This window comes from Halichoeres trimaculatus, unplaced genomic scaffold, assembly GCF_033239565.1.
Source record: "Halichoeres trimaculatus isolate MK-OKI-2021-1 unplaced genomic scaffold, fHalTri1.1 fHalTri1_scaffold_12, whole genome shotgun sequence".
Lineage (NCBI taxonomy): Eukaryota > Metazoa > Chordata > Actinopteri > Labriformes > Labridae > Halichoeres > Halichoeres trimaculatus.
Genome location: NW_027437190.1, coordinates 23,635,637 through 23,661,376, shown reverse-complemented (window position 1 = coordinate 23,661,376; position 25,740 = coordinate 23,635,637). Strand labels below are relative to the sequence as shown.

Below are 25,740 nucleotides of genomic sequence, written 5' to 3'. Positions count from 1 at the left end.
TTCTATAGATTCTATTTTTTGGGCGTTTAAAGGTTTTCAGAAAGGGAAGGTCAGTCAAGAAATTGCTAAAATGTGAATTTCAAGACGTATTTACAATTTTTCTCATTACAGTTCTGCATGGGAGATGTCATAAAACGGGGTTATAACAGGATTGTAAAATTTCAATAAATACTTTTAAGAAATTACAAGTCAGTGTGGTGTAAAGTCCTGTTATTTCTATATGGAGGGTGTCCATTCAATGAAGTCTTAACTTTATATTCACTTGACTTCCATTCGTTCTGGGAAATGGATTCATCTTGTTTTTAAAGTGTTTTAAAGGATATAGACGGGTTACACAGGGACAACAATCCAGATGGTTATCCTTGTTTGTTTAAGCTCAATGCACGCTTCATTCTAGAGGAACTGTTTCATCAGTTAAAAAACTTGAGTCTTTCCTCAAAGACCAACAAGATGCCAGGTGAAAACGTAACACTTTTATTAAAACAGAAAACAAAGATCAAAAAGTAAAAGTTAATTCAGGACAACAACGCCAAATTAATACACCATTACACTGTAGTATTCAGTGTAGCTCTCTATGTGCAGGATGTCTCTTTACATCTTAGCATCCTTCTTGACTTTGAGGAACTCAGCCATGTTGGAGAAATATTTCTGGTTGGCTTCAGCCACCTTTTTCTCTGCTGCCTGTGGGTTCACAATCTCCAGCCCCTGCACACAAGAGCAGAACAACAGTTAAACCCTTACATCATTTAGGAAGTAAGATTAAATAAAAGAGGAAAATAAAGAAGAAGAATTTTTGTTTTACCTGTAGAGGAGTGAATGCCACGCTGGAGCTGGTTCCTGATGAGCGGTCTCTGACTGTGGATTTTCCTCCATATGTCATGCTCTGCTTCTGCAGCGTCCTCTGTTGGAAGAGGAAAAAGTCACAGAGAGGTAAGAAAATAAAGAGAAACAAACTGCTCAGAGATTAGAAGTCAATCGAGTTGAAAGAGTTTACCTGGAGGGATTTGGAGATTCTGGCTTTTGTGGCCTCGTTGACCTGAGCCTGCCTGACACGCCCGCTGCCGCTCTTGCCCAGCTGACCCAAACTGAAGCCCAGGTCCTCCTGATAGGCATCGTCTTCAATCTACATCATATCAGAGATTTAGATCAAAGTAGCTTTGCTTGGTCTACCGTTACCAAAAATGTATAAACAGTAAAATGAAATTCCAAAAAAGGAAACTCTAATCAACTTCGTCGATGTGCCAACTGGCTCAAATATGACAAGCGCCAATCCATCCCTCAGCAAAAATTTAAAAGTTGTGACAGAAGCTCACAAAAGAGTCACATTAAATACATTTAGGTAAAAGGCAAAATACAGGGACAAAAAAGGATAAAAGAATGTCAATATAATCTATTTTAGATTAATAAAAACACAATAGTATTATATTTGAGTTGCTTTCTGTACTTTCAGAACAGGAATCACTGTCAGAGTGAAGTCATGACTGATTTTTCTTCACAAAAAAGGGCACTAAATAAGTGTCTTGAATCTGTTTCTACCCACAGACTACGATTTCTAATCACTCACAGAAGCTGGACCAAGAGTGACACCCCCCTCTTACTTAAGAGTCTGAGCCGTCAACATTAAAAGTGACTCTGCTTCAAGGCTGTAATACAGGAGCATACTGTGTCCCATAGGCCTTGATGTAGTATCTGTTTTAATGTGGCAGCACAGCGACTATTCTTAGTGTCATCCTCACAGGAGTGAGATCTTAAAACTGAGGTGAGCAACATGTTGAGTGCTGTAATCTTTGTTTATATTAAGATGCTCCGGAGGACAGAACATCCAATGAGATCATCAGTTTGTGTCATTTGAGCTACTTTCGTCCGTGTGAAAAGCTCATTCTTTTAGTACAAACATAGTGAACAGAAGCAAGACTGAACATAAAATCTGTTAAAATAAGCAACACAGGGTTAAAGCAAGTTTAAATCTGGAGGGAGCACACATACACAAAAGATGTAGAAAAAGGCATAAAGGAGGCACGGTAAAAATATCTGACCTCTGCAAAGGTCATCCTGTTGGCATGTTTCCTGATCTCAGTCAGCCCGAGACGCTCCTTCATCTTTCGGTACCTTTGGGAAAGGAGACAGGAGCAGTGAGGTGGTTATACTGAACATATATTTGGACATGATGCTGGTACTCTAAATTTGGCTGTTCACATTATGTAAGCTTTGAGTTGTCCTCGAATTTGTAGCTCAGTTTCCTGCTGTTGTACTACAATGTTACTTTAACATCCATGAGTAAATGACTTTGTAATTAAATAACCTGCACATTTCCCTCCAGTGTTTTTATATACATATGCTTTTGTAAGGTGATTGGCAGGTTCTGTACCTCCTCCCTCCTCTTTTCTTCCTCTGTCCATCCAGTGGGGCTGGCAGCGGTTTGACCTGCTTCACAGGTGGAGGCTCCTGCCATTTATCAAACTTCCTCTCTATCTCCTCTTTTAGGTCATAGCCAACCTGGAAAAAAAAACAGACACATTGAGGTAAAAGTCAGAATCAAATCACATTTTTTTCAAAAAGCAAAGAAATGTGAGTTTTCTTGCTATTAACCAAAAAGAAAAAAATTGTTAAAAAATTGATGATGTTGTGAGGTTGGAAGCGTTCCATCTCTGTGATATTTCATGTTTTCAAAACATTGTTTCATCATAAATGTTAATATCCTCCAGAATCTGATTGAGTTGGATTTTAAAGTTGTATTTCAAACAGCTTTACTCCTGAGTTCATTCATTTACTGTGCATAGATTTTTACCTTTCCATCTGAGCTCTCGTGGAAACCGTCCACTCGGGCTGCCAGCGTGCATTTTGCAGCCACCAGGCGAGCTGCCTTCCTCCTCAAATCCTAGAGAGAAAAATCAAAGCATGGGGTCCATGAGTCGAGTTATAACCACAAGCATGAGCTGTGTTCTGTGAATGTATTTACTGACAGGTGGAAGCGTCTGTACGACATCACAGTGGTAGATGAAGCCAGTGTGGGGCAGCAGGGAGGTGCTGCTGAAGCCAGACAGAGTTCTCCTCTGAGCTCCCAGCAGCATGAGGTTACAGGCGGGCATCTTGGACAGGTTTGTAAGGCCGCCAGCAATACCTGAGAGAGAAACAAGTGATAATGAAATGAAGCTTCATCAGAAAATATCCTATACTTTTCTTTGATTCTTTTAGATCTCTCACCCATGATCTTGGCTGCCGTCGATGCTCCAACGATGATGGACAGATTTGGGGCAATGAAGGACATTCTGGACTCCACATACTCGTATATCCTGTGTTTTGACTGGTTCAGCTCCAGAGCCATGTCACATGCCTCCTCCAGCTGCTTTAATTCCTCCTCACTTAGCTGTGTCCTAAAACCATTAAAACACACCACACACAGTCCCAGTATTGATCAGTCTTTAAATGGCCAGAGTCACTCCCAGCAAATTCAATCAATGGACCAGAAAAGTCTGTTAACTCACCCTTGTGTGGTTGAGGCTGTGACACTGACAACCATGATGGTGGCGTTAGTTAGGATCTGCTGCAGAGTTTCATTGTTCTTGCACTTCTCTAGGTTATTTCCCAGTTCCTGAGCAGGAGTCACAAAAAAGAGAATATAGTACTAAGAACACATCTGAAAATGACAGACATTGACAATTTCCTTCAAGTAAGAGGAAAAAAGTGAACCAAACATTTATGAGCTATGAAACTGTTACAAAGAGAAGCTTATTATTTCACAATTTATAACTTTTCTCCTCATTTTGTTCTGCTGAGCAATCATCCATTCTGCAAAAAGAAGATAAATAGCACTTCTAACTATAAAAATTATCAAAGGAGCTTAAAAATTGCAAATCAGGAGAGTTACCCTAAGAGTGGTAGCACAAGAGGTGAACTAACATTTCAAATGATCTCACCTTGACTGTGCGGATGTAATCCAAAGAATCTGGCACCAGAGACTCAAGCTCTGGAAACCTCTTGGAGTACTTGTCCCGAGTAAATTTATGAATGATATCTAAAAAAAAGACACAGAAACACAAGTTATAATAAGAATTGCAACATTTCAAGCTTTACATTGGTTTGAAGTTTCTTTTTTTTTCATTCACTAGAGGGTGGAGGCAACTCACTGAGCTCGTTGTCGATCTCTACTGTGAGGTTATTGGCTGCAACAATCAGTCTGTATTCTGGGTCAGCCTCAACTGGCCCCGAGACTAAAGAGAAACAAAAAAAAAAAAAAAAAAAAAAAAACACACCGATGATCATCACAATAAATATACTCAAGGTCTAGATACCATTCAACTGAAATAACTATAGTAAAGATATTCTTAACATCGACAAACATATTATGATAACATGTACATTTGTCCCACTTACCCTCTGAGTTCTTGCGCTGCTTGCCGACATACCCTGATATTTTTTCCATAATCTCTGAAAACTGCAGACAAAAGTCAGAACACCGAGGAAACAACCAAAACAGGCGTGTAAGTACAAACATTACATGGAATAATGACCTCTTGTGGTACTCACCTGTTTACTATTGCGGAGTTTAGCAATCGACCCGACACTCTCAGCCTTGCTATAGTCCACCTCCATCTCCTCTGGGATGTCTTCCAGCCCTCCCTCTGGTCTTCCCTGAGTCGCCTCTCCATCACTCTCCCCCTCTTCCCCCTCTGGGTACAGCCCATCCTCTCCCTCATCTCCGGCCTCCTCCAGATCTGCCAGGAGCTCGTCCGCCAGGGACATCTTAAATCAACAGCAAAGGTTGAGGAAAATACATTACAGCATCTTGAAAAGATCAAACCTCAAAGATACACAGTGATTAGGATGTGAAAATAAAATGCAGTTGCTAACATGTTGAACAGTTCGTTTGTCATTTTCAGAGTGCGCATCAAATCGGTAGTAAACACAAAATTTACACTGCAAAACACAAAAACTGTGAACAATGCCAATTCATGGCCCTAGGTCCTGGGCTAAAGCTTACATTTTAAAACCTCTAAAGTGTGATTCTTGTTACTTAATAATGTGGACATTATAGAGGCTGTTTTACAAAACTAGCTAATAATTTTAGATCTAGGTCCTGTTTAGACTCTCCGTGGACAGCAATAAATAATTATCATCGTGGTTACATTTTAACTTAAAACTATGAAGAATTAGCACTTGAAAATGTCACTTATACTTATGTCAAACACAAATGTTTGGTGCTTGGTTGATTTTAGCCAGCTAGCACAAAGTAAGCCTGCGTTAGCCAGACGTAATTAGAGACGATTTTTTTAAATCAAACAAACTCACCTTTGTGCTTAAACTCCAGCCGCCTACAGAACAGACAAAAAATAATTTCCACGGAGGCTTTGAGTTCTTCTGTTTTAAGTTAAAACACCCGTTGTGTGAGGTTAGCCAGCTAACAGGTCACTGGTGGGATGTGTGTGTATGGTCCCGTCGCAGCCGGCTAAGTACGTCACAGCAGTCGCGTGGCTTTCTGGTTAATGAAGTCAAACATAGAAAAAGTGACGACAAAGGCGACGCACGCATCCTCTTTGTGATAAAAGGAGTGTTAAGGCTTACCAAACAATACGATTTATTGTGATGAAAAATTCAATAAAAGATTCACATTTTGAAGTTTTTATTTCCCCTCCTTTATACATTATCCCTTGAAAACCATTCTTTAAACAATACAGGTTTTAAACCAACATTTAAACAGACTAAACAAATGGACTAGTTGGACCTGAACTGCATGTCGGGCTGTTATTAGTAGAAAATGAGATAAATTAACAGATACAGTAACAAATGGAGTTATTTACTGATGAAAGGTGTTGATTTTTCATGCTAAGCTACATTAACTGTCTTTAAACAAGAGAAAAAAATGACAAGACAGCTAAAAATTCATAGACATTGGAAAAAAAGGACACATTACAGGACATAGTTCCATACAGATTGGCATATATTAACAAGTTAAATTATACAAAATACTTTTTTCTTTTAGCAAGTAAGACGTTTGGGAAAATATTTTGATTTATTTGTTATGAAGATCTTACAGAAGGTATAACCTAGGTGCATTCTGTCCCAAACAAATTATAGCTAAGTTTATACGTTAACCAGACAGCAGCAAATAAATAAATTGAATGATAAATAGTTAAATAAATAAATAAATATTGAATGGAAATTTGCTTTACTTAAATAAATAAAACAATATAACAAATATAAAATCATAGATTTAAATTGAGATATTTCATTAGAATTAAAAAGTAAAGAAGCAAAGCTTGTTTCATTTTTCGTGCAGTCTAAGAATACATCTAAAAGTAAACAGCTCTAAAATTATATTGTTTACACTTGTCTTATGGTATTGTACAAATGCAAATGAGTATTCTCAAATACAGAAGTCAAGTGATTGCTGTTCTAAACTGCTGCCTACATGAAGGTCTGACTGACTGCAATGAAATCTGTAAATAAGAGAGGACTGGAATCCAAGAGTTTACATAGACTGATGAATGACCAACCAAAGTACATCCCCACTCATCTGGGGAACAATGCAACAAAATGAAGCAGAAAAAGAGAAGGTTAGCTGGTACACAGCAAGACTCCCACTGCATAGCTGTCAAATTTGTTTCAGATTTTACAAAGCTCCAGGTTCCTCTTCTTCTAGCATATGCTGCCTTTTCCAAAGATTTGTAGCTGTGAATAAACTCTGTAAATAGATGCAGGCAGGAGCACAACAACCCCTGTCATACAAAATCCTGTCGCTGATAAAACCTGGAAAGGGTCCAGCTTTTAGATCGGGAGTCTTGTTCTTGCAGTTGCCTCTTCAATACAAAAATAGCCTCTGGGTGAATGGCTGGTTGTTGGGATTAATTCACTGGCCAGTCCAAGAGGGTTTCAACTCTAAAGATTCCCGTGATGACATTTAACATCACACCAAGTGGGGGTCGTTGGCAGGGCTGACTGTGAACCGGGATGATGTCACTGGATTGGCCCCCACAGGCGACCTTGGTTTAATTGATAAATCCTCTTTTCTTTTTGACTCTTTGCTCTTGATGTTTGGCCCTGATGGAAAGACAGACAAAAATCAAATATACAGATTTGTGTGTAGAAGTCGGGTGAGTGTCTCTTAAGAATAAATCTTCCTTTAATCATTTCACATTTACACAATTTTATCATCAGGAGTTCAACCATCCTGACCAATTTTGATTGGTTTGACGTTACATCTCATGCTTGCCTCTTTCTGTGTTTACCACTGGCCTGACAAGCATACATTTCCTCCTTTAGTCTGTCTTTGTGAGTCTCACTTTCTGTATCACCACTGAATATTGAATGTAGTACCAAGACTAGTACTACAAGTCCTAAAGCAATTGAAATTACAACTACTGGTGAATGTATAGTGTGTAGTAAACAGTTATATTCAGGTTTAGTTTTTACACCATCAGCATCGGAGATCTTGTTTTCCTGCAGAGTCTTAGTGTGTTACTATGAGAGGAAGAACTGAGCGCCTTAAAAATGTCTATGTATGCCGTGAAGCTTGTTGTTCCTTCATAAGATGTGTATTACTGAGACGTGTGCCTTCAACACTGCAGACAACCAGCCAAATACAAATTGGAAAATAAAGTAAAAAAAATTATCTATTAATAAAATCACACTGATGCAATACAAGACAGGGTTTGGTTTATAAATAACTCAAAGGGAACACAGCATCTTCTCGCAGTGCTCTGAAGTCTCAGCTCTAAAGGCTATGAAAGATCATGAAAGCATCTAATTTTGGAGTTTCTTCCATTTTCTGTGAGTGTGTGTGTGTGTGTGTGTGTGTGTGTGTGTGTGTGTGTGTGTGTGTGTGTGTGTGTGTGTGTGTGTGTGTGTGTGTGTGTGTATACGCACAGCCCTGAGGACATACTGAGCACAGACTTTTATTTTTCTGTGAAATGAGGTGATCAGTGTTTGAGATGAAGAGAGGAAGTCAAGGGAGCAAATGAAAATGTGTTGGGAAACACGGCTTAGGCCTGCATTGTTGAGCACAGGATTTATGTCCCTGCTTCGTTCCACGTGTCAGAGTGTCAAGAAGGATAATTATAGAAGATTAATTCTGGCTGCGGTTTTGGAGAGAAGTTGGTTTAAATTGAGTATTTTCATTTAGGTAAGGGGGAATAAGTTAAACTGTTGGTGCCTGCTCAAGGTAAAGAATGAGTTTGAAAACATTTCTGTTGAAAAACAGACTTAATGAACATTAGATCCATAGCCACATAATGTCAACAACATGTTAAAGATAAATGCAGCTGCTCTTGATTTAGGATATTCATTATCTGTAGACTGGTTAAATAAAACCTGGAAGAAATTTATCAAAGAGTGGTTGAGATATTTCAGTGCAGTGGACCAACTCTCAGACTGACCATCTTTCCTGTGTGAGTGTGGAGTGTTTTTATCTTACCACGTGAACCCAGCTTGGTGCTTTTGATGGACACTGGAGCTGGAGTAGTGGGCGCTGAAGAGCTCAACTCATTAGTTGGAGTTTCCTGTTGAGAATGAGACATAAAATCCTTCATTAATGATATCTGACAGTATCATTTATAAACTACACATAAAATGTTTGGTACACACCTGATCAAATAGATATATCGTGACATCATCAAAAAAGGACACATTTCTCCCTCTGTCCCTCTCTCTGTCCATCGGCTCCTTAGGTGACTTCAGCAGACTCCTCAGCCCCACTCGCTTGTCCACGTCTGTTTCTGTGACAACAATGACCCTCCGAGAGCTTTCATCCTCAGGTTCATCCTCCTCCTCCTCGTCTTGGTCACTTCCTGAGGACAGACCTCTCCGTCTTCCAATACGACTTCCAATCGATCCATCCCCAAATCCCCCTTTGCCGGTTGGGGTGAGGGGAAGAGTCAGTGCAAGAGGAGGAAGAGCAAGAGACAGGCGAGCTAGTTTTGCTGGGTGTGAAAACAACATAAGAGGAGGAAGAGGTTTAAGGGACTGGGCAAATGGTTCCCACTTGTACAAAGTGAATAAAAGCAGTTTCTTTTACAACAAAGAAAGGGAGCCTGTCAAAATGGTAGAAATTACTGAGATAATTGTAGCAGTAGTTTCTTTTTCTTCCAAAGTGCCAAGCACCAGAAGGGTGCCCAGCCCTCATGGATTTACAAGACGATACAAAACAAACAGGTGAGGGCAACAACAAGGAGAAAGACGAAGAGCAACAGCAACAATTATCAGAATGTTGCATCTCACACAAAAATGTTATGGGCCATTCCATCAAATTGGTGCTATTTGCTTGTTGTAACTTGTCTATATCTGATAATAAATATATATTGAGCTACTCAAAATGTGCTGGCTCATCTCAGGCACCTTGGTTGATATTTTTACAAGGTTTCTAAGCTTAAGATGTTTGCACTTTTCTCAGTCCTGTTACCAAAACTTATGTGACATCTAAAAATACATGACATATGAAACAACATGAGCATGAAACAATCCCATCTGTCACAGTTGAAATATCATCAAATATACAGTACAACCTAGAGACACCACTAAAGTATTTTTTTTATTTAACCTTTATTTAACCAGGAAGAGAAACTCATTGAGATTAAAAATCTCTTTTACAAGAGTGTCCTGGCCAAGTATGAATTCTAACTATTTTGTTTTAGTATTTTTTTAAAAGAAAATATAACATCTTAAGTATAGCTGTGATAAGGAGTAACACAGATATGTAAAAATATCACATTTCTGAAGGATTTCAATTATTATATTTCATGTTAAAGTTTAATTTTAGGGACAAGCAACAAATGCGAATTTCCAGTGTCAGCATAGTTGACATGAATCTTTTAAATTATTTTTATTAAATATGCATAAGATTAATGTGCAGGACACTTGGCTAAAGACAAAATGTCTCCAATTAATTTGGTTTATTTCACAGACCATGTATGCCAGTATGAATATAATGATCACTGGTTTGAATGTTTACAATCCACGTACCTTTCATAGCCTGGTTTGCGGTGGGCTGAGGGGTTGTGACCTCAGGTTGTTCAATCACAGTGAAAGGCTCAGCTTTAGTCTCATCAGACTCAGTGTTTGCCTGAATGCTCGGTAAACTTCCCTGGTCATCAAAGCTGCAAAAATAAATATAACACGATTAATATAACATAACTACTAAAGGGACAAGTGCTCCACATCTCCAACACTCATTAACTAACTTTATGTGGTATCTGCCATGCTGTTATTTGGTTACATCTGATTTTAATGCTGATCTCTGTGATTTCTGTTGCAATATTCTCTATGATGGAGCACAAAGGAAATTCAGTTGTGGTAATCTTGGATTTTAATTAAATGTAAAAATATCTGTAATACAGTTATGCTTATTTTGAACCTGACTGAAATTAAGAAATGTGTCTCCACAAGTATGAGACCAGAATAGTATTTTTCTTTTTACACCTGTAACCACTGTGAAAGAGAAGTCTATCTTGAAAGAAAAAAAAAACACATCCTTGCACTTCAAGGGCTCTTCACACACAACTTTTTCTGAAACAATGGATTCTTCAAACACTGACTCTGATATTCTGAATATAGTCATAAAGTAAGAGCCTTTTTAATACCTTTCATCCTCTTTTTGTTCTTCTACAGCGACTAGCTCTTTGCTGTTTTCTGCGATCTGTTCCCCCCAGGGCCGGAGCGTCACTGTGTCTGTAACAGTTGCGCCCCAAAGCACATTTGTTTTCACATTTTCACTGAGGGAAAACTGCAGCCTCTCCTCACACACCTGAAGCAACAAAGCAAAACAATAACAAGTGGTAAATAAACTACAAGAGACAACATAAGAAGCAATCTCACAACAAACCACCTAAGAAACCCTGCCCACCTGCATCATGAGGCCGTTTTTTGTTGTCAACTTGGAGAGCGATCCCTGGTCTTTGACATCAGATGTTTGTCCAGGGGATTTCTGCCCACTCTCTTCTTGAGGTGATAGTTTGTCTTGCGTGTCCAGGATGACATCCGGCACAGACTCTGCCAGCTTATCAGAGTTCTCAGAAATTCTGCCCTCCATCAAATCCAACATGCTCCCCTCTGGAGTAGAGGAGCCACATATTTCTTCAGTTGAATCACTTTCGCCAACACCAGCAACTTTTTGATCTGTTGTTTTCTTTAAAGACTCAAGGAGCTCCAGGTTCCCAAGAAAAAGATCCCCCAGAGAATCTTCCTCATCTCCAGATATGCAACAAAGTTGTTCCAGTTTTTCAAAATCCTCCAGGGGCTCCTCGTCCAAATCTTTCCACTCAGAAATCAGTAATTCTGGAAGATTATTGAGAGGAGCTTGGGGTAATGATGAGTTGTCAGATGAGGCTTCCTGGGTCAGATCATTCTGGTCATCTTGCCTTGTTGTGTTTGATGCATCGCTGCTGTTATCATCTAATGTTACATGCACATGAGGGAGGCTGAGACTGGCTGAGATCCCTGCACTCTGAGTTGTAGCGGGTGGATCCAAGACTTTTGTGTCTTGAGCTACGGAAATATATGGCTCTGTCTCTGCACCAGCAATAAAGTCTTCCAGACAAATGTGGCTAATAAACTCTTCTGACTCTACAACAGATGGAGGTGGACTTGGAAAAGAGTCGTCTAAACTTTCCAATTTATCATCCTGCACATCAAGGTCTATGCTTGGTGGAGGACTTGGAAAATCCACCGAGCTGAAATTGTCTACCTGTGGGTCTGAATGATCCTCCTCCTCCTCCTCCTCCTCCTGCACATCAAGGTCACTGGGACAAGAAACAGGATTGGAGGGAAGAGGCATTTCTCTGTAATCCTCCTCGACATTACTAATGCTGACTCTATCTTCTCTGCACTGCTTAACAGGCCACGGTCTTATTTCAGCCTCTGAATCTAAGCCTGATTCAACATTTTGTGGGTCTGAAGAGACACGAGAAGCCTCGCTAATGCTAATAGATACATTTGTTTTGTTCTCTGAAGTGTGACTGAGGTGGTTCTCAAAGTCTGAACTTGAGCCTTTGTCAGTGTGCTCAGCTAATGTCTGCACATTTTTTTGCATGTCCCAAAGTTGATTCTGAGGCCATCTGTTAAAATTTTGATTCTCCCTCGTCTCTGTGGAGTCGAGCAGACCTTCCCCTTTGCTGACTGCCTCTGTGCAGGGAAAAATGTCTCTCCCTCTGTGAACTACGGTCTCTTGCTCAGGGATTTCTTCATTCTCTACTTCAGCATCTCTTTTCAGGTCTTGGCTGCAGATTTCAGTCTCTCCAAAGTTCTCGATATTTTCTTCCTGCTGGATGGTGGGTTGGTCATCGTCTTTAGACTCCCACTTTTCCTTCATGGAGGGATGACAAGCAAGTCCTTGTGTTTCATCATTCCAGGTTTCCTCACAGCCCTCTAAGATGGCAGGGTGAGGCTCACTTCCTGCAAGTTCGTCATTTTCTTCAGTCTCCCAAAACTCCTGACCCACAACCAGCCTCTCCCCCACCTCCCAGGCCTTGTTACTGAACCGAGAAAAAAACTCAGATCTCAACTCAGAGTCCTGGCTCCTCCTCTCTGGAGAGGCCCACTGGTCGTTTTCATCAGGCCACAAGTGCAAGTCTTTAAACCGTGGAAAACGGTGGCAGTCAAACTCTCCTTTGACAACACCAGATCCTGGACTTCCCTCATCTTCCTCCAGGGCGCACCATAACTCTTTCGCCTTCACCTCTAAGCCCTCGCAGGGATCCTTATCCACATTGTCAGAAGGTTCCATCTGACTTGCTGAACCTCTGAGGGGTGACTTAACAGCGTTACTAAGCTCTGCAGCAGCCAGCTGTTTATCCGTCTCTGTGGTGACGTTTCTGCCCTTGCTGCCATCCAGGCAGTGGAGGTTTCTCAGGCCCAGTTCGTTGTGATCTATACTGGGCCTTTCTTCGTGTTGCTTTAGCTCTTCAGCAGCCTCCACAGCCCAATCCGGACATGCCAGATTACCCTCTTTATCAGAGGCAGGCTCCCCAGCATCACATGGCTCAGCTGTTGATGGGATCTCTTCACCTCCTTGAATGCCGCACATTTCGGATAATCTTGACTCCTTGTCATAAACTTGCGATTGTGTCATAGATTCCACAGTGTCATTTCCACATTTGCTGGAGTTCAGCGCAGAGAAGAGATCAATATCTGTCTTTGTAATGCTTGTGTAATCATTATTTCTTGGCCTTAACGCAGAATCCTTTGACTGGCTGCCAGAAACCGAGTCGATCAAAATATTAGTCTCAGCAAACCTCATGGAATGAAGGTTTACATCATTTTCTTTAGAGTCCTGATATTTGCAGTCTGCTATTTGAGAGATAATACCATCTGTGAGGTGGTTGTCAATATACCCACCACAGTTTGAGAGCCCTTTCTCATCATCTAAGTCTGAGAACAACTTATCAATCAAGTCAACACAGTCTTTGACCTGCAGATCATCTCCAGGCATGGTTGAATTTATGCTTTCATTTTGAAAAATGCCCGAGTCATCTCTCTGTGTTAACTCCAGCCCTTTATGAAGAATGTCTTTGTCGTTATCTAAATGAGAGGTGCTGTTTTCTGAAGCATCTTGATTCAGAATAATAGTTTCATCACATGTTTTTACAGTTGTACTTTCTTCACTGTTATACAATGTCTGTACACTATTTCTCAAGGGACTCTTGTCTCCCATCTCTCCCTCCTCTTCAGTTTTTTCTTCAATCCCTGTCAGCGTGCCCCTATCTCCGGCTCGACTGCTGCTCTGCCTCGAGGAAACCGTTCCATCACTGCTCCTTCGGTTCATCCCGTCGCTTTCCCAGTCACTATCTGAGAAGTAGGCAGAGTCTCGATGTGGGGTCTCATTTCCCAGAGCTCGCCAACCACTGTTTCCCACTCCTCCTCCTCCTCCTCCTCCTCCAGCACTGGTCCATGAATCACTGGGTGTGAGGCAGTCAGCTGAGCTGGATGTCAGAGGTGACAGGACAGAATCAGTGGGTGTGATGAGTGAGACATCCGTGGACAGGTCCCAGTCTGGAGTGGTTGGAGTGGCAGCAGGAGTAGATGCCATTTGGGAATTGTGACGGTGTTTTTCTCTACCTGCATCACTTTTTGGCTGTAAATTCTCTCTTTGGGTCTCTCCAAAGCCTTTCTCATTACTCAGAGAACCCAGGTTTTTGGTGTTTTGCAAGTCATGAGATGCCGTGATGTTTTTAAAATCCATTGGAGAAACTTTATCACCGTGGTGCTTTTCTTTGTCGTCTTCAGATGCCGTGGTAGCAGTCATTCCACATGTTTGATGTCTCTCTGGGCTGCTAGCCTGCATTTCTTCTTTCATTATCTCACCATTCCCTATCACAGCAGCCTTTTGAATATCTGTGCCATTTGCTATTAGGGATTTGTTTTCGCACAGCAGCACAGTGTTGAATGCTTTAACACTCTCTGTGGACTTGGTAGGAGAGTGATCTAAGAGATCTGTGTGCTCTCCCCTGGCAGGTAAAGCTGGACCATCTGCACACTCCTCCTCTTTTTGACAGCTAAGTGTTTGGTTGTGCAGAAGACCATTTTTGGGCATGATTTCTGAAAACACAAACTCGTCAGATTGGCAGTGGTCAGCATTGCTGTCGACGTTGAGTGGTTGTTTGTTGGATCCTATATGAAGGATTGGAATCCCAGGTCTCATGGATACCTTTATCTCACTCTTTTTGGCGCGCTTGGTCACTTGGGCATAGATTGCCTCAGTTTGAGTGTCATCCTTTCCTTTGTTGGATGCTCGTATGGAGCTCTCTGACTGAAATCTGATGGTCTGAGCGGAGTTTGGGTCAATGCATATGGACTCATATTCAGGAGAAAGGGGAGTGGGGGAGTGTGGAGGGTCTGCCTCCTTTTTATTTGCAGCAGCATTTTGTCTGGATATGATTTCAGTCAGGAAGGTCTCTGCTGATTGAATCTCCTTCAGGAACTCTTCCCGTGTCATTTCTGTTCTCTGAGGCTCCTTCTCCGGCTGCTGAGGTTCTGACTCCTGCTTCCCAATGGTTATCTCTGAGAGGAGAGAGCGAGATCTCCTAATACCCTTTGAATAAGCTTCCTCAGCCTCTGTGTATGAAGGAAGGCCAGGGGCGCAGACATAGGGCCGCAGTCTGGATCCTGCTGGATAGAGGTACTTCACTGAATCGGGCTCTGATCCTCCGTCCAGATCTGAGTCCAACCTTCCTGTATTGATCTCTGTGAGGAAAAGATCCCCTTGGAATGATTCTTTAGTGACTGTATCATCCTCCTCAGATCCTGTCCTATCATTTTGTTTCTCGGACCCCCATGAATGAGTTGCTGATCCCAACTCTGTGATCAGAGACTGGGAGCGGCGCATGCCTCTGTTAGGAAGCAGAAAGTTGCCCCATCTCTCCCCATCTATTTTGTTTGTCTTCTCTCCCTCCCATGAATTCCCTTTCTTGGATTCACCAGACTCTGTCACAGTGGATATCTCTGTCAGGAACAGATGCATAGGGGATTTCTTGGCAGCGGCCACACGCTCTGCTTGAAGTTCAGCATCTTCCCTCCAAATTGTGGGCAGGATGGTGTCAAGACGTGACTGAGTCCTTTTCATCCCCCTGGAGAAGAGCTCTGCACAGGCTGGGTCTGCATCTTCAGATAGGCTGGAGTGAGTGACGGTAGTCCCACCGCTTTGTCTCTCAGGGGACATGAAGGGGGAGTCATCCTCATCTGAGTAGGTGGGACTGGATGAGGACTGTCTTTCAATCTGAGGGTTTGTTGGCTGAGGGCGGGGTAAGTTACGATAAATGGGACGCAGCGGGTTTTCTCGACGAACAGGGGACTCAAAGTCTTTCACACGAGAGTGAGAGGTCTCCTTGGAGTTGAGCAATGGTGCTGAGGGCCTGGTACCTCCATCTCTGTCGGACAAGTCACAGGAGAGTGGGTCTCTATGAGATCTCTGCATCTGCGGCTTACTGTATCTGGAATAAGTCTCTGCTTTGTTGTAGCTGGGGCAGGTTCTTTGTGGTTTGGAGTGAGGAGGAAGAGGTGGGGGACACATCTGGGGAGGTTGGGGGTAAATTGGATGGCTTGATGGGGGAAGGGAGGGGGAGAGTGATGGGGATGGGGGTAGAGTCTGTCGGGCCCTGTGGAGCCCTAGGTGATCAAAGGTAGAGGGTGGACAGCTGCTCATGTGATGAGGATCTGTTTCTATTTTTCCACCGATGGTATAGTGCGGCAGTCCTCTGTATCCCAGCGGAGGGGCGGGGAGGGGGCGGGAATGAAGGTGGTTGGCAGATGACATTGACATGGAGCGAGGCTTGGGAGGAAGGACCGGGGCTTGGGAACTTGTGGATGATTTTTTATCAGCGTGGCTAGTCTTTCTCTTCTCCTCTTCATCATCATCCCCTAAATCAACAACTGAGAAGTCTGTCACTCTACTCGAAGTGTCTCTGAACTCAGCCACACCTGTGTTTGGCACCTGGAGTTGAACCTCGCTTGATCTGACAGTCTGGAGGCCCTTTCCACACCTCTCAGAGGAACAATAAGGAACTCGCTCTTTTCCCAGCATTCCACTGCGAATCTCCACCAGCTCCACATCTCCATGGCACATCGAGTCAGAGCGGAAAGATGACGCAGTCTTTCCTTTAAGAGTTGGCGACTTGTCCTGGGGAGTGTGCTCCTCTAGTCTGATGTAGTACTCACTGGCGAGGGAGGGGCTGCGAGCACTTATCACTGGGACCACAGTGGGCGTGTCCAAAGACTGTCTGTGGTTGTTGTTCACAGTTGGGATCGGCTGAGGGGGAGGAAGAGGTTTGTAGCCTCGTCTGGCGTGAGCCTTCTCCCAGAAATACTCAAAGTTTAAGCCTTTGCTGGTTTCAGTGACTGTTAGGATATCATCCAGTTCAGATGAGGATGGGGTGATACAGTTCCCCACAGGGTCCAGCAGGGGGTAGGAGTGGTCTCTGTCCTCCCTGCTATAGTCTCTCTCCCTACGTCGCTCATTTGCAGCTGTCTGGAAAGCAGGAGGACGGAGTAAGTCCCAACGTCTTTCAAACGACTCCTCACTCTCTCCTCTCCTTCCTCTGCCATCCGTATACTCCTCATCCTCTTCATCTTCTTCCCCAACACTCCCTCGTACCATTCCTCGCTCGGCAGCCAGGAGCGAGGAGAGGAGGAGGAATATTTCTGCTACAGAGGGGCGCTGAGATGGAGGTAACCAGCAGGACTGCATGATCTCATACCTGTGGAGAGGAAATACGAAGAGGTAAGTTCAGAGCGTTATTTCTTTAATCTACTTTACCATCATTTCTGCACAACACACTAAGCAGATTACTGACCAGTAGTCAGCATGAGAAAGTTTGAGCCTTGGCTGGGCCAGAGTGATCTGCCTCTCTCTAATGACGAAGGTCAGCACCTCCTCGTCACTCAGGTGTCTGTGGGGCTGAGAGCCAAACTCAAACAGCTCCCATATAACCACCCCCAAGGACCTGGAAGAGTAAAAAAAGATAAAGAGAAAGTGTCAGACTAATCTTCAAAGGCATTTTTGTTATGTAATGTTTTTTACAGTAACACCTTCACAGAAGTCCAACTCTCAGGAAGAAAGCTCACAGAAGAGTAACAAGATAAAATAGATGACAAGATTTTTTCTTGGCTTTGCCAACACAATAACTTGTTTGGTGAAGACAGAACAGTGATCATCCTTCCTAAAGTTTCCAATAGCTTATCTGCTTTGCCCACAGAAACTAGTATTCCCTTCTTTGTGACTTTTTTTTTTACCAGAATACTGTCTTCCTGGTTCAGCTGCTAAAACGTGCATTTTCATTCATTCATTTATTCATTCATTCATACCTATCTATCTATCTATCTATCTATCTATCTATCTATCTATCTATCTATCTATCTATCTATCTATCTATCTATCTATCTATCTATCTATCTATCTATCTATCTATCTACACACACAAACATAAAATAAAATTATATGTAATTTGAATATATAGATATGTATTTGTTTATATATATATATAAATATATATAAAGAGATAGATAGATAGATAGATAGATAGATAGATAGATAGATAGATAGATAGATTTAAGCAAAAAATATCATTTAAAACAGTTATAGTGAGAGGAACAGTGATCATTAATCAAGATTTTAAACCTTGTAAGAGAGGGGAAAAAGTTAACATTTAAGAAATGAAATGATAGTGGACCAGACGGTTTGGTGAGTTATAGTTTTTTTCAGCAGCGCTCAAGATAGACAGCAGTGACAGCATTAAAACTTACCACACATTGCTGGTTTTTGTTTGGTCCGTAACAATAAGAGATCCTCTATACTCCTCCAGCAGCTCTGGAGCAATCCAGCGGAGTGGAATCCACAGCTTGTCCGGAGTAAGGTAATAGTCCTCCTTTGCAACACAAAATAAGAAGTTAATTTTTTTTTTTTTATTGAATGATATACTGAAATCAGTTATGTTCCAGTTATTAAAAAATGGGGTAAAAGCTCTACACAGGTAAGTTATTTTGTGCATAGAATATCCACAAACCTTATAATGGTTGTGTGACAGGCCATAGTCACCTATCCTGACAGTGAGGTCTGAAGTCAGCAGGCAGTTTCTTAAAGCAAGATCACTGTACAGAGCAAAGCAGAACACAACCTTGAAAAATCTGTCGCAGTCATCAGAGACATTCACACTCTTCCTATCAGAGAGATACAAACTTGTTTATCAACAGAGATGACGCCCCTGACTGACCTGTGTATGTAGTTGTTCTCGTGAAGATGGAGCAGACCGGAGGTGATCTCAAAAGCCATTCTCTGCAGAGTCAGGAGATCTCGAGTTGGCAGGTCAGGGGTCATCCCGTCTGACTTGCGCTGGGCTCTCAGATACCTCTTTAGGTCACCCTAGTTGTACCATGAAGACACAATGCAAGCTGTTACTGGCAAGCAGACTTAAAACAGGGGTTGAGTTCAAGCCAGGTCAACCGCAGTGTTTGCCAAGTTCCTATGCCTCCCCCTAAAAGAGGCATAAAACCTATCAGGAACATCCTATAGGCAAAGAAGATACTTGTGACTTCTGCAGTAAATATGTCTCTTTTTAGGTGTTTTCCACCACAGAGCATCAAAAGCACCAGGGGAATTGGTAATGAGCTGGCAGCCTTGTATTAGTCATTTGTGCTTTGGGAAGGGCAAGGAAATAAAATGGGTCCCATATAAAAGGATGAGAATTATCTGAGAGGAGAGGGACAATAGGAGACTTTATCAAACAGGGTAATAGCAGTCTGTGAGGTCCCCTGTGTTGTTTGGCTTCTCTCACTGTGTTGCTGTAATTGATCTGCTTGTGTCTTTGTTTGGCCTGAGAGTCAACTCATACAGCTTCCTTAATCAGTTAGCGATTAAGCCAGCTAAGGGAATGAAAACAAACTGAAAGGATGCAAAACCAATTTCAGCGATCAATAGTTAAATGTAAAATATAGCTACAACCCCGTGTCTTCAAGTAATTTAATGGCTCATCTGCACTTACCAGTTGACAGAACTCCATGACCAAGAGGAATGGGATGTTCTCACTGCACTGCCCCAAACACTGAAGGATGTTTGGATGTTTAAGACTTCTGAGAGATAGAGAAATAAATTACATGCTGGTAAAATAATGGCATAAAGAATTCTTACAGTCTCACTTTAAGGACAGATATGTAACTGGTGGTGAGCTTTAAGCCTGAGTATCTCACGTTCTCATGTAGAGAGGAGATGGAGGAGGCACACATGAAGCACTGCAGCAAAGCCAAATTAAGTGTGAATGAAAGACGGGAAATTGAAATGAAGCGTAACAATGTTTTCACAATTCATCGCCTGTGTTGTGTGTTAAGGGTTGTGCAGAAGCAAGAGTGGAACAAACAGGAGATGAAGACAGCAGAAGAAAGTTTGTTAAAATAAGGCTTTTTGGGGTGTTTACTTGTGTTACACTTTGTATGTGTGTAAGAAAGAGAGAAGGTTGCCTTTGTATTGAGGTGTGTTAGGTTTTTGTCCAAAGAAATGAGCAAAAAAAAAGACTGATAGAGACCTGCCCTTGAATGCTTCCTCTGAGCTGTGTGCGAGTTTTTTTATGTAGACAAACTACAACCCAAACACAGTTTGCATCTGGTTCAGTTTTGAATTTTAAGAACCAAGTTATCAGGATGTACCTGACCTAGAAATACCAACATAAGAGCACAAAAACCTTAAAACACCCTTTTGTGTTTATTTTCAGTGACTTCAGAGAGTAATTCTGGTCTGACCAGTTGTTTATGACAGCATGCTAATGTAAGCTAATATAGGACATAAAATACTCTTTTACTACTCTTTTGGTTTAGACCTTCCTCAGCCTAATCAGCCATAGTTTATGTCAGGTAAGGTTGGCAATTGTTGGCGATAGTGACATTGGGAAGAAAATGCTGTTTTTTGGGGTCAAAAATTTATTTTTTTTTATTTAATATTTATTCTCTTATATTATACAGCAGTGTTTGTAGGCTAGTCTAAACTAACGCTATCTGACGGGATAGGTTAACTAAATTCATCCCAATGACTGAAATCCTGCGTCTCCTTTAGCTACTCTTATGCCAAATGTCTCTATTCCATTAGCTTTACTTGTGGTCATGGAGGGTCCATGTTCCTTGGAGCCTACGTGGACTTCAGCTCACCTTCAGCACAGATTGGTATGGTGACCTTTTTCTGTAAGAACATTGGAATATTCTTTGCATTTAGTATCAAAAGCAGCCACCATAGTCTCAGCATTTTCCCTCACCTGTATGGCTCAGACTCAGCCAAAAACTTCCTCTGCTCCAGGGGGCTGGCACTGACACGCAGCTCCTTCACCACGGCCTGAGAGGAGCTGCAGTCACACAGCACTTCAGCCAGGATCACCTAGGAGAGATCGATGGACAATAATATGGAAGAGTGCCCAGGAGAGGCAGTAAAAGAACTATTTTGAGTTAGGACTCCTGATCTGGTCAGCAGCCAGTGTTAAACTTAACACAGCAGAGCGTGCTATCGGAAAGGAAATATATTTTTCTGGTTGTATTTTACATGAAAACACAATGATACTTGAAGTTGAGGGGGTCATCATCTTACCTTTCCAAACCAGCCATTTCCTATCTCCTGAAGGTAGTTTAGAGTGTGTCTTTTGAAGCACTGAGACTTGGAGTCTGTAGCAAAGGAGGACAAATAACAATCGCACATTAGAATTTTTGTTTTAACATGATACGGTATCACTCAATAGGAGCAAGAAGGAAATCTCTTTTAAAAAGCAATCAAGCCATCATTCACAGTTCTATAAATATATGAAACCAAAAAGCCCTATTTCCATTAGCAAAACATGTAAGAGTTATCCGAACAAGAACCCAAGGCTGGGCTTTGTGAGCAAATATATCATCACCATTGTCATTTTTGGGAATTATTGATATAAAACTTTAACAAATGTACACAACATCTCCTTTACCTCAGTGAAGTAGCTTTCTGCATTTGCAATATAGACATTTCACATTCAAGGATCTAATTTGTTCAAATTGCTTGCTAGACTGTAAACAGTCCTAAAATTGCCCAAAATAATGCTCATAATCCACCTCTTCACCACAGCATGCAATCTCTGCTGTAAGAGGTCTCTCTTTGAGGAGAAGCCTTTCCTTCATCAGTGTAAAGACTTTTGTTTCGGGGGTTGAGTATTGTTGGCAAATTTTGAGGTAGCCCAGTGAAACCTGTTTTGGAAAATGCTTGTCATTATTCATTCAAACACCGATTAAGGTTGAGATTTGAGAAAAACTGTCAGCTAATTATTGTGTAAAAAACTTCAGGTGTTCGATTTAACAAAGATTATTCTGCACAGCAAAGGTTTGAAAGCTCAGTGTAGCCAAATCCATCTGAAAGTGAAGGGTGGGCACAATACCCTCCATGAGACCTCATGTACAGCATTCCTGAGCTGTGCCGGTATCATCCTCGCTCACAAAACAAATTTCCAGCCATTTCTACTTGTAAGAAGCACTGAGGCAGAATTTCCACAGATCACAGTTTCCACTCCATTGAAATTCAGCATCTGGTTGTACACCCAGTTTGAGACCTTTAATGGATCCGCATCAGCGACTCAGGCAACAGACCGTGAGGGAGGTCAGTGCAGGACAGAAATTCAGCTTCTTCCCAAGGGGGTGTAAGCTCCAGCAGATTTAGAGCTGTTTGTGGTTGTTACCTGCTCCATCCTGCAGGGCGGGGCAGTTGGACCTGTCTCTGACTGGCAGGGTGTAGACCTCAGGGAGGGAGGGACATGATGACAGGCTGTCCTCCTGGATGGGACTGGAGCCTCCAGAGCACTCCTCCCCGTCTGCATTGTCAAACTCCTGGTTCATCCCCAACAGCAAAGATAAATCACAAAACTGGCATAAACACAAACTTAACTTTTAATTTTTAAGAAAAGAGCCGGATTTAGAGGTAACAATCAAAATAGACAATGAAAAAGCAGCCATTCTGAACTAATGACACCGTCTGTAGGCAACACAGCAACACATTCAAGCCAGGAGATGCATGCTTAGTCAAGATTAGTCTGACAGATGATTATTGACCATTTCTACTTCATTAAACCTGGATTATTGACTCCTTTCTTCCATTTCCATACAGTTTATCAAAGTAAGCTCATTCTAAAAGCACAACAGCATGCAAAATAAGATGTGAAAATCCAAAGAAAGGAGGGAGAAGTGAATAAATCTCTTACATGTGGAAGACTTACATTGAACCCCACTCCTCCTCTCTTACAGCACAGGCAGGTCAGGAGCAGAAGAACAAAAGAGACAAGCCCTGAGCAAGAGATGAGGATGACGACGTAAGGTGGAGGAGAGAGAGACGCAGCTCTGGTCTGGGAGACTGAGAGGGAGATAGTGAGAAAATACAAAAAGGAGGAGATAATTTAGTAAAGTCAGAGTATTTCTGTAAACATCAGGGGGCACATTGTTAGGTCTGAGTCAGTGAAATGAGGAAGAGTATTCATTGAATTGGAAAAGTGCAAAATCTTGTTGCATAGGTGGTTTGTTTAGAGGGAAACCATTGGAGTGTTTTCTTAGCAGCAGGTTTAGGACACAGTGCGAACCCCAATGGACAACTTGCATCACGGGGTTTGGGGTAAAGCAGGAAAGAAACTAATTTGAAGTTTAAAAAAGCATTTGTTTAAATCAATAAATAAGATAGAGACTTGGAACAAATACTGAAAATGGGATAATATGCTATTTCAGTAAGGAAGAAAGCATAGGGAAAGGGGAATATCAGAAAGGGTATTCCACTGAAGAAACACAGTTAAGAAGCAGGGAGGGGTGGCTGGAGTTTCATTTAGGTAAAATAAGGTAGCGCGAATCAGGAAGGGTTGGAAAGAATTACTCAAATCAGGAAGGTTGACTACTCAGGTGAGAGAAGGAGGGATTGGGACATTTGATTTTTGTACCTCAAAGTGGTCGATTGTGGGAAGTGAACCATCTGTAGAAAAGAAAAGGGGCAGGGCAGGGTGGTTAAATACCCTTCAGATTAAAGCTATTTCAGTACTGTAACCAAACTACGTAAAACATTCCATCACTCGTGACAAAAGAGCTGCAAGAGAGAGCAACAGTGACACCTTAAAAAAAACAGTAGATGGGTTGAAAGGGTGAAGGACTTATATATAAAATATAAACATGAATATTTAAACCATGCCTGGGAATGCATGACTCAGCCTGTTGTTTCTAAGTATGAACAAAGCATCTTTTTAGGCCTTCACAACATTCGTAAGATAGTTAGCCAAAATTTCACCAAGGGTACCCCCTTCTCCATTTTTTGGCAGCATTTATTGTAATTATAATAAACTTTTGGTAAAAAATAATTACAAATAAATGTTAGCATAAGAAATGCTGAAAAAATAACAGTACCATAACATAGAGAGCTACATGGATATCAACAATAAAACAGTACCTTTAAATGTATGACTTGGGTTTTTGTTTCTAAGTATGGCATGCCTTAAAATATCCCAATTTCCCTCTGCATCCCTGCACAGACCCAGAAATACATTCATTCATAAGGTCATGATATTATAAACACAGCATACATAAATTACAAAGTACATTTAATAATTCACTGACTTAGTAAATATTTCAAAACAAGGATCACCATTCCATTTAAGACATGAGGTGATGTTTGTTTTCTTCGCAAGGTCAATATGTAGGCTTTGTTTCTATAAGCACTGTTTTTTTTCTTGTGTTTTCCTCTTTTTTGCTACAAGAGTTGCGAAATAGATTAAGCAGGATCCACTGGATTCATATGCTGAGCAAATATAAGTTAGGATGTGCACAGGATGTAAATGCACCGTTGCATTGGCCCGGACCACTTCGTAACTAATAAACAAAAACGAGTCTCTGGGTTGCGATACACCTTAGATAGTGAGTTACACATGAGTTTTCACACGTCAGAGAGAATAAAAAGCTCATCCATTATTCCTGAATTACAGATCACAGCACCTGCAGCACAGGTGCTAAATGTGAAAACTATAAGACACCATTATCAGTGCGGTCTCCTAAACATGCTTTCCAAACATACAAATCCGATCTTGATGCACAATTCCTGAGCAGTGCTATTCTTTCATCTTTCCCTAGACAGATGTCCAGACAGACACTGCATATAAATAGGAAGCTAACACAGGGCCTTTTCCACCAGCTCCGGTGCCAGCAGCTCTTATCAAAACAATACACCACAATACAATGACTGCACACATTACACAAACACAACACTCTGCCAGGTCTTGGGGGTAGAAGAAGGCATATTCAGATGGATGAAAATAAAGATGCCAGCAGTGGTTAATAGGCTAAATCATTTCAAGTGCCCAGCAGAGGCTATTTATAGACTAAATGGTCGACGATTTTAGCCTGCTATTCATACAGTATGCTGTATTAAATGCCATCGATGAGGCCCGAGAGCGAGACACCCCTTAATATTTTCATCACTGTATGCAAATATGGTACCCTACCCATCTCCAGATCAGCTCCGCTCCTGTTTTCATTAAACCAGCCACGTAGGCTACGGCACTGATAATTCGCATTATGTCTCAGCCACACTGGCTAATAATACAGTATCACCCCCCAATGTATAGCGGCCTTTTCATGACAGACCACATACCCCCTTTTCTCTCCTTTCTCCAGCATCACTGACAGGTTTTCAACACCCCCCTCCTCCATCACCCCCTCCTCCTCTCCTCCGACTCCGCTCACCTTCCCTCTGCGGGGCTCCGAGCGCTCTCTCCGGGCTCAGGTACGACATGATCCCCGCCAGCGCTACCATCACCCAGCAGTGTGGCCGCATCGTCGCCGCGTCCGGTGCAACAATAACAGCATCCGAGCGACGCTGCCGACTGTCGGTGTCGGTGTCCTCCTCTCTCCGTTCCCCCCCGCCACGGTCTGTGTCGTCTCCGGTCTCGCGCTGTCTCTGTCTCTCCCCCCTCCTCTCCGCTTTTTCTCCTAATAATGAAGAGCGTCTCCTTGCCTTCCTTGTTGTGCCCCGTCCCCCCTCTCTCCTCCTACCCCCTCCTCTAATCCGCAATTAAACACGGTGTGAGCGATGCCCTATTGTGCATCCTCTGCCACCGTCTGCGTAGAGCTCCGGTGAAAACAACCGTCCGCTATTTCTCCCCTTCTATGAATAAAGATGACTCTTTCTCCTCCTCTCTCCTTCTCTCCAAGTGTTTGAGGGTCGTCTGTGTTTTTCTCCTCCGACTGCCTACGTCAGACTCACACGGCGCGCATTGTCATGGTCCAGCTTGATCATCATAATATCCG

At 42.1% G+C, this 25,740-nt stretch overlaps 2 protein-coding genes across 2 annotated transcripts; both read right to left on the bottom strand.

Annotated features, from left to right (window-relative positions):
• Positions 1-458: 458 nt before the first annotated feature.
• prpf31 (PRP31 pre-mRNA processing factor 31 homolog (yeast)) lies at positions 459-5,451 on the bottom strand. The gene is made up of 14 exons (XM_074683621.1): positions 5,290-5,451; positions 4,528-4,743; positions 4,375-4,435; positions 4,128-4,211; positions 3,918-4,015; positions 3,486-3,592; positions 3,205-3,374; positions 2,964-3,121; positions 2,789-2,878; positions 2,369-2,496; positions 2,037-2,109; positions 995-1,123; positions 803-901; positions 459-705 (listed from the first exon to the last, which is right to left on the bottom strand). The coding sequence occupies exons 2-14, from the start codon at positions 4,741-4,743 to the stop codon at positions 592-594; spliced, it is 1,527 nt and encodes a 508-aa protein (XP_074539722.1). The 5' UTR covers positions 5,290-5,451; the 3' UTR covers positions 459-591.
• A 160-nt stretch (positions 5,452-5,611) lies between these two features.
• Positions 5,612-25,456, bottom strand: lmtk3 (lemur tyrosine kinase 3). Its single transcript, XM_074683590.1, has 16 exons — positions 25,177-25,456; positions 22,683-22,816; positions 22,149-22,296; positions 21,041-21,114; positions 20,715-20,833; positions 19,458-19,545; positions 18,690-18,838; positions 18,483-18,567; positions 18,223-18,344; positions 17,274-17,423; positions 10,835-17,177; positions 10,572-10,735; positions 9,955-10,088; positions 8,581-8,915; positions 8,411-8,495; positions 5,612-7,038 (listed from the first exon to the last, which is right to left on the bottom strand). The coding sequence occupies exons 1-16, from the start codon at positions 25,265-25,267 to the stop codon at positions 6,905-6,907; spliced, it is 8,355 nt and encodes a 2,784-aa protein (XP_074539691.1). The 5' UTR covers positions 25,268-25,456; the 3' UTR covers positions 5,612-6,904.
• Positions 25,457-25,740: the final 284 nt, after the last annotated feature.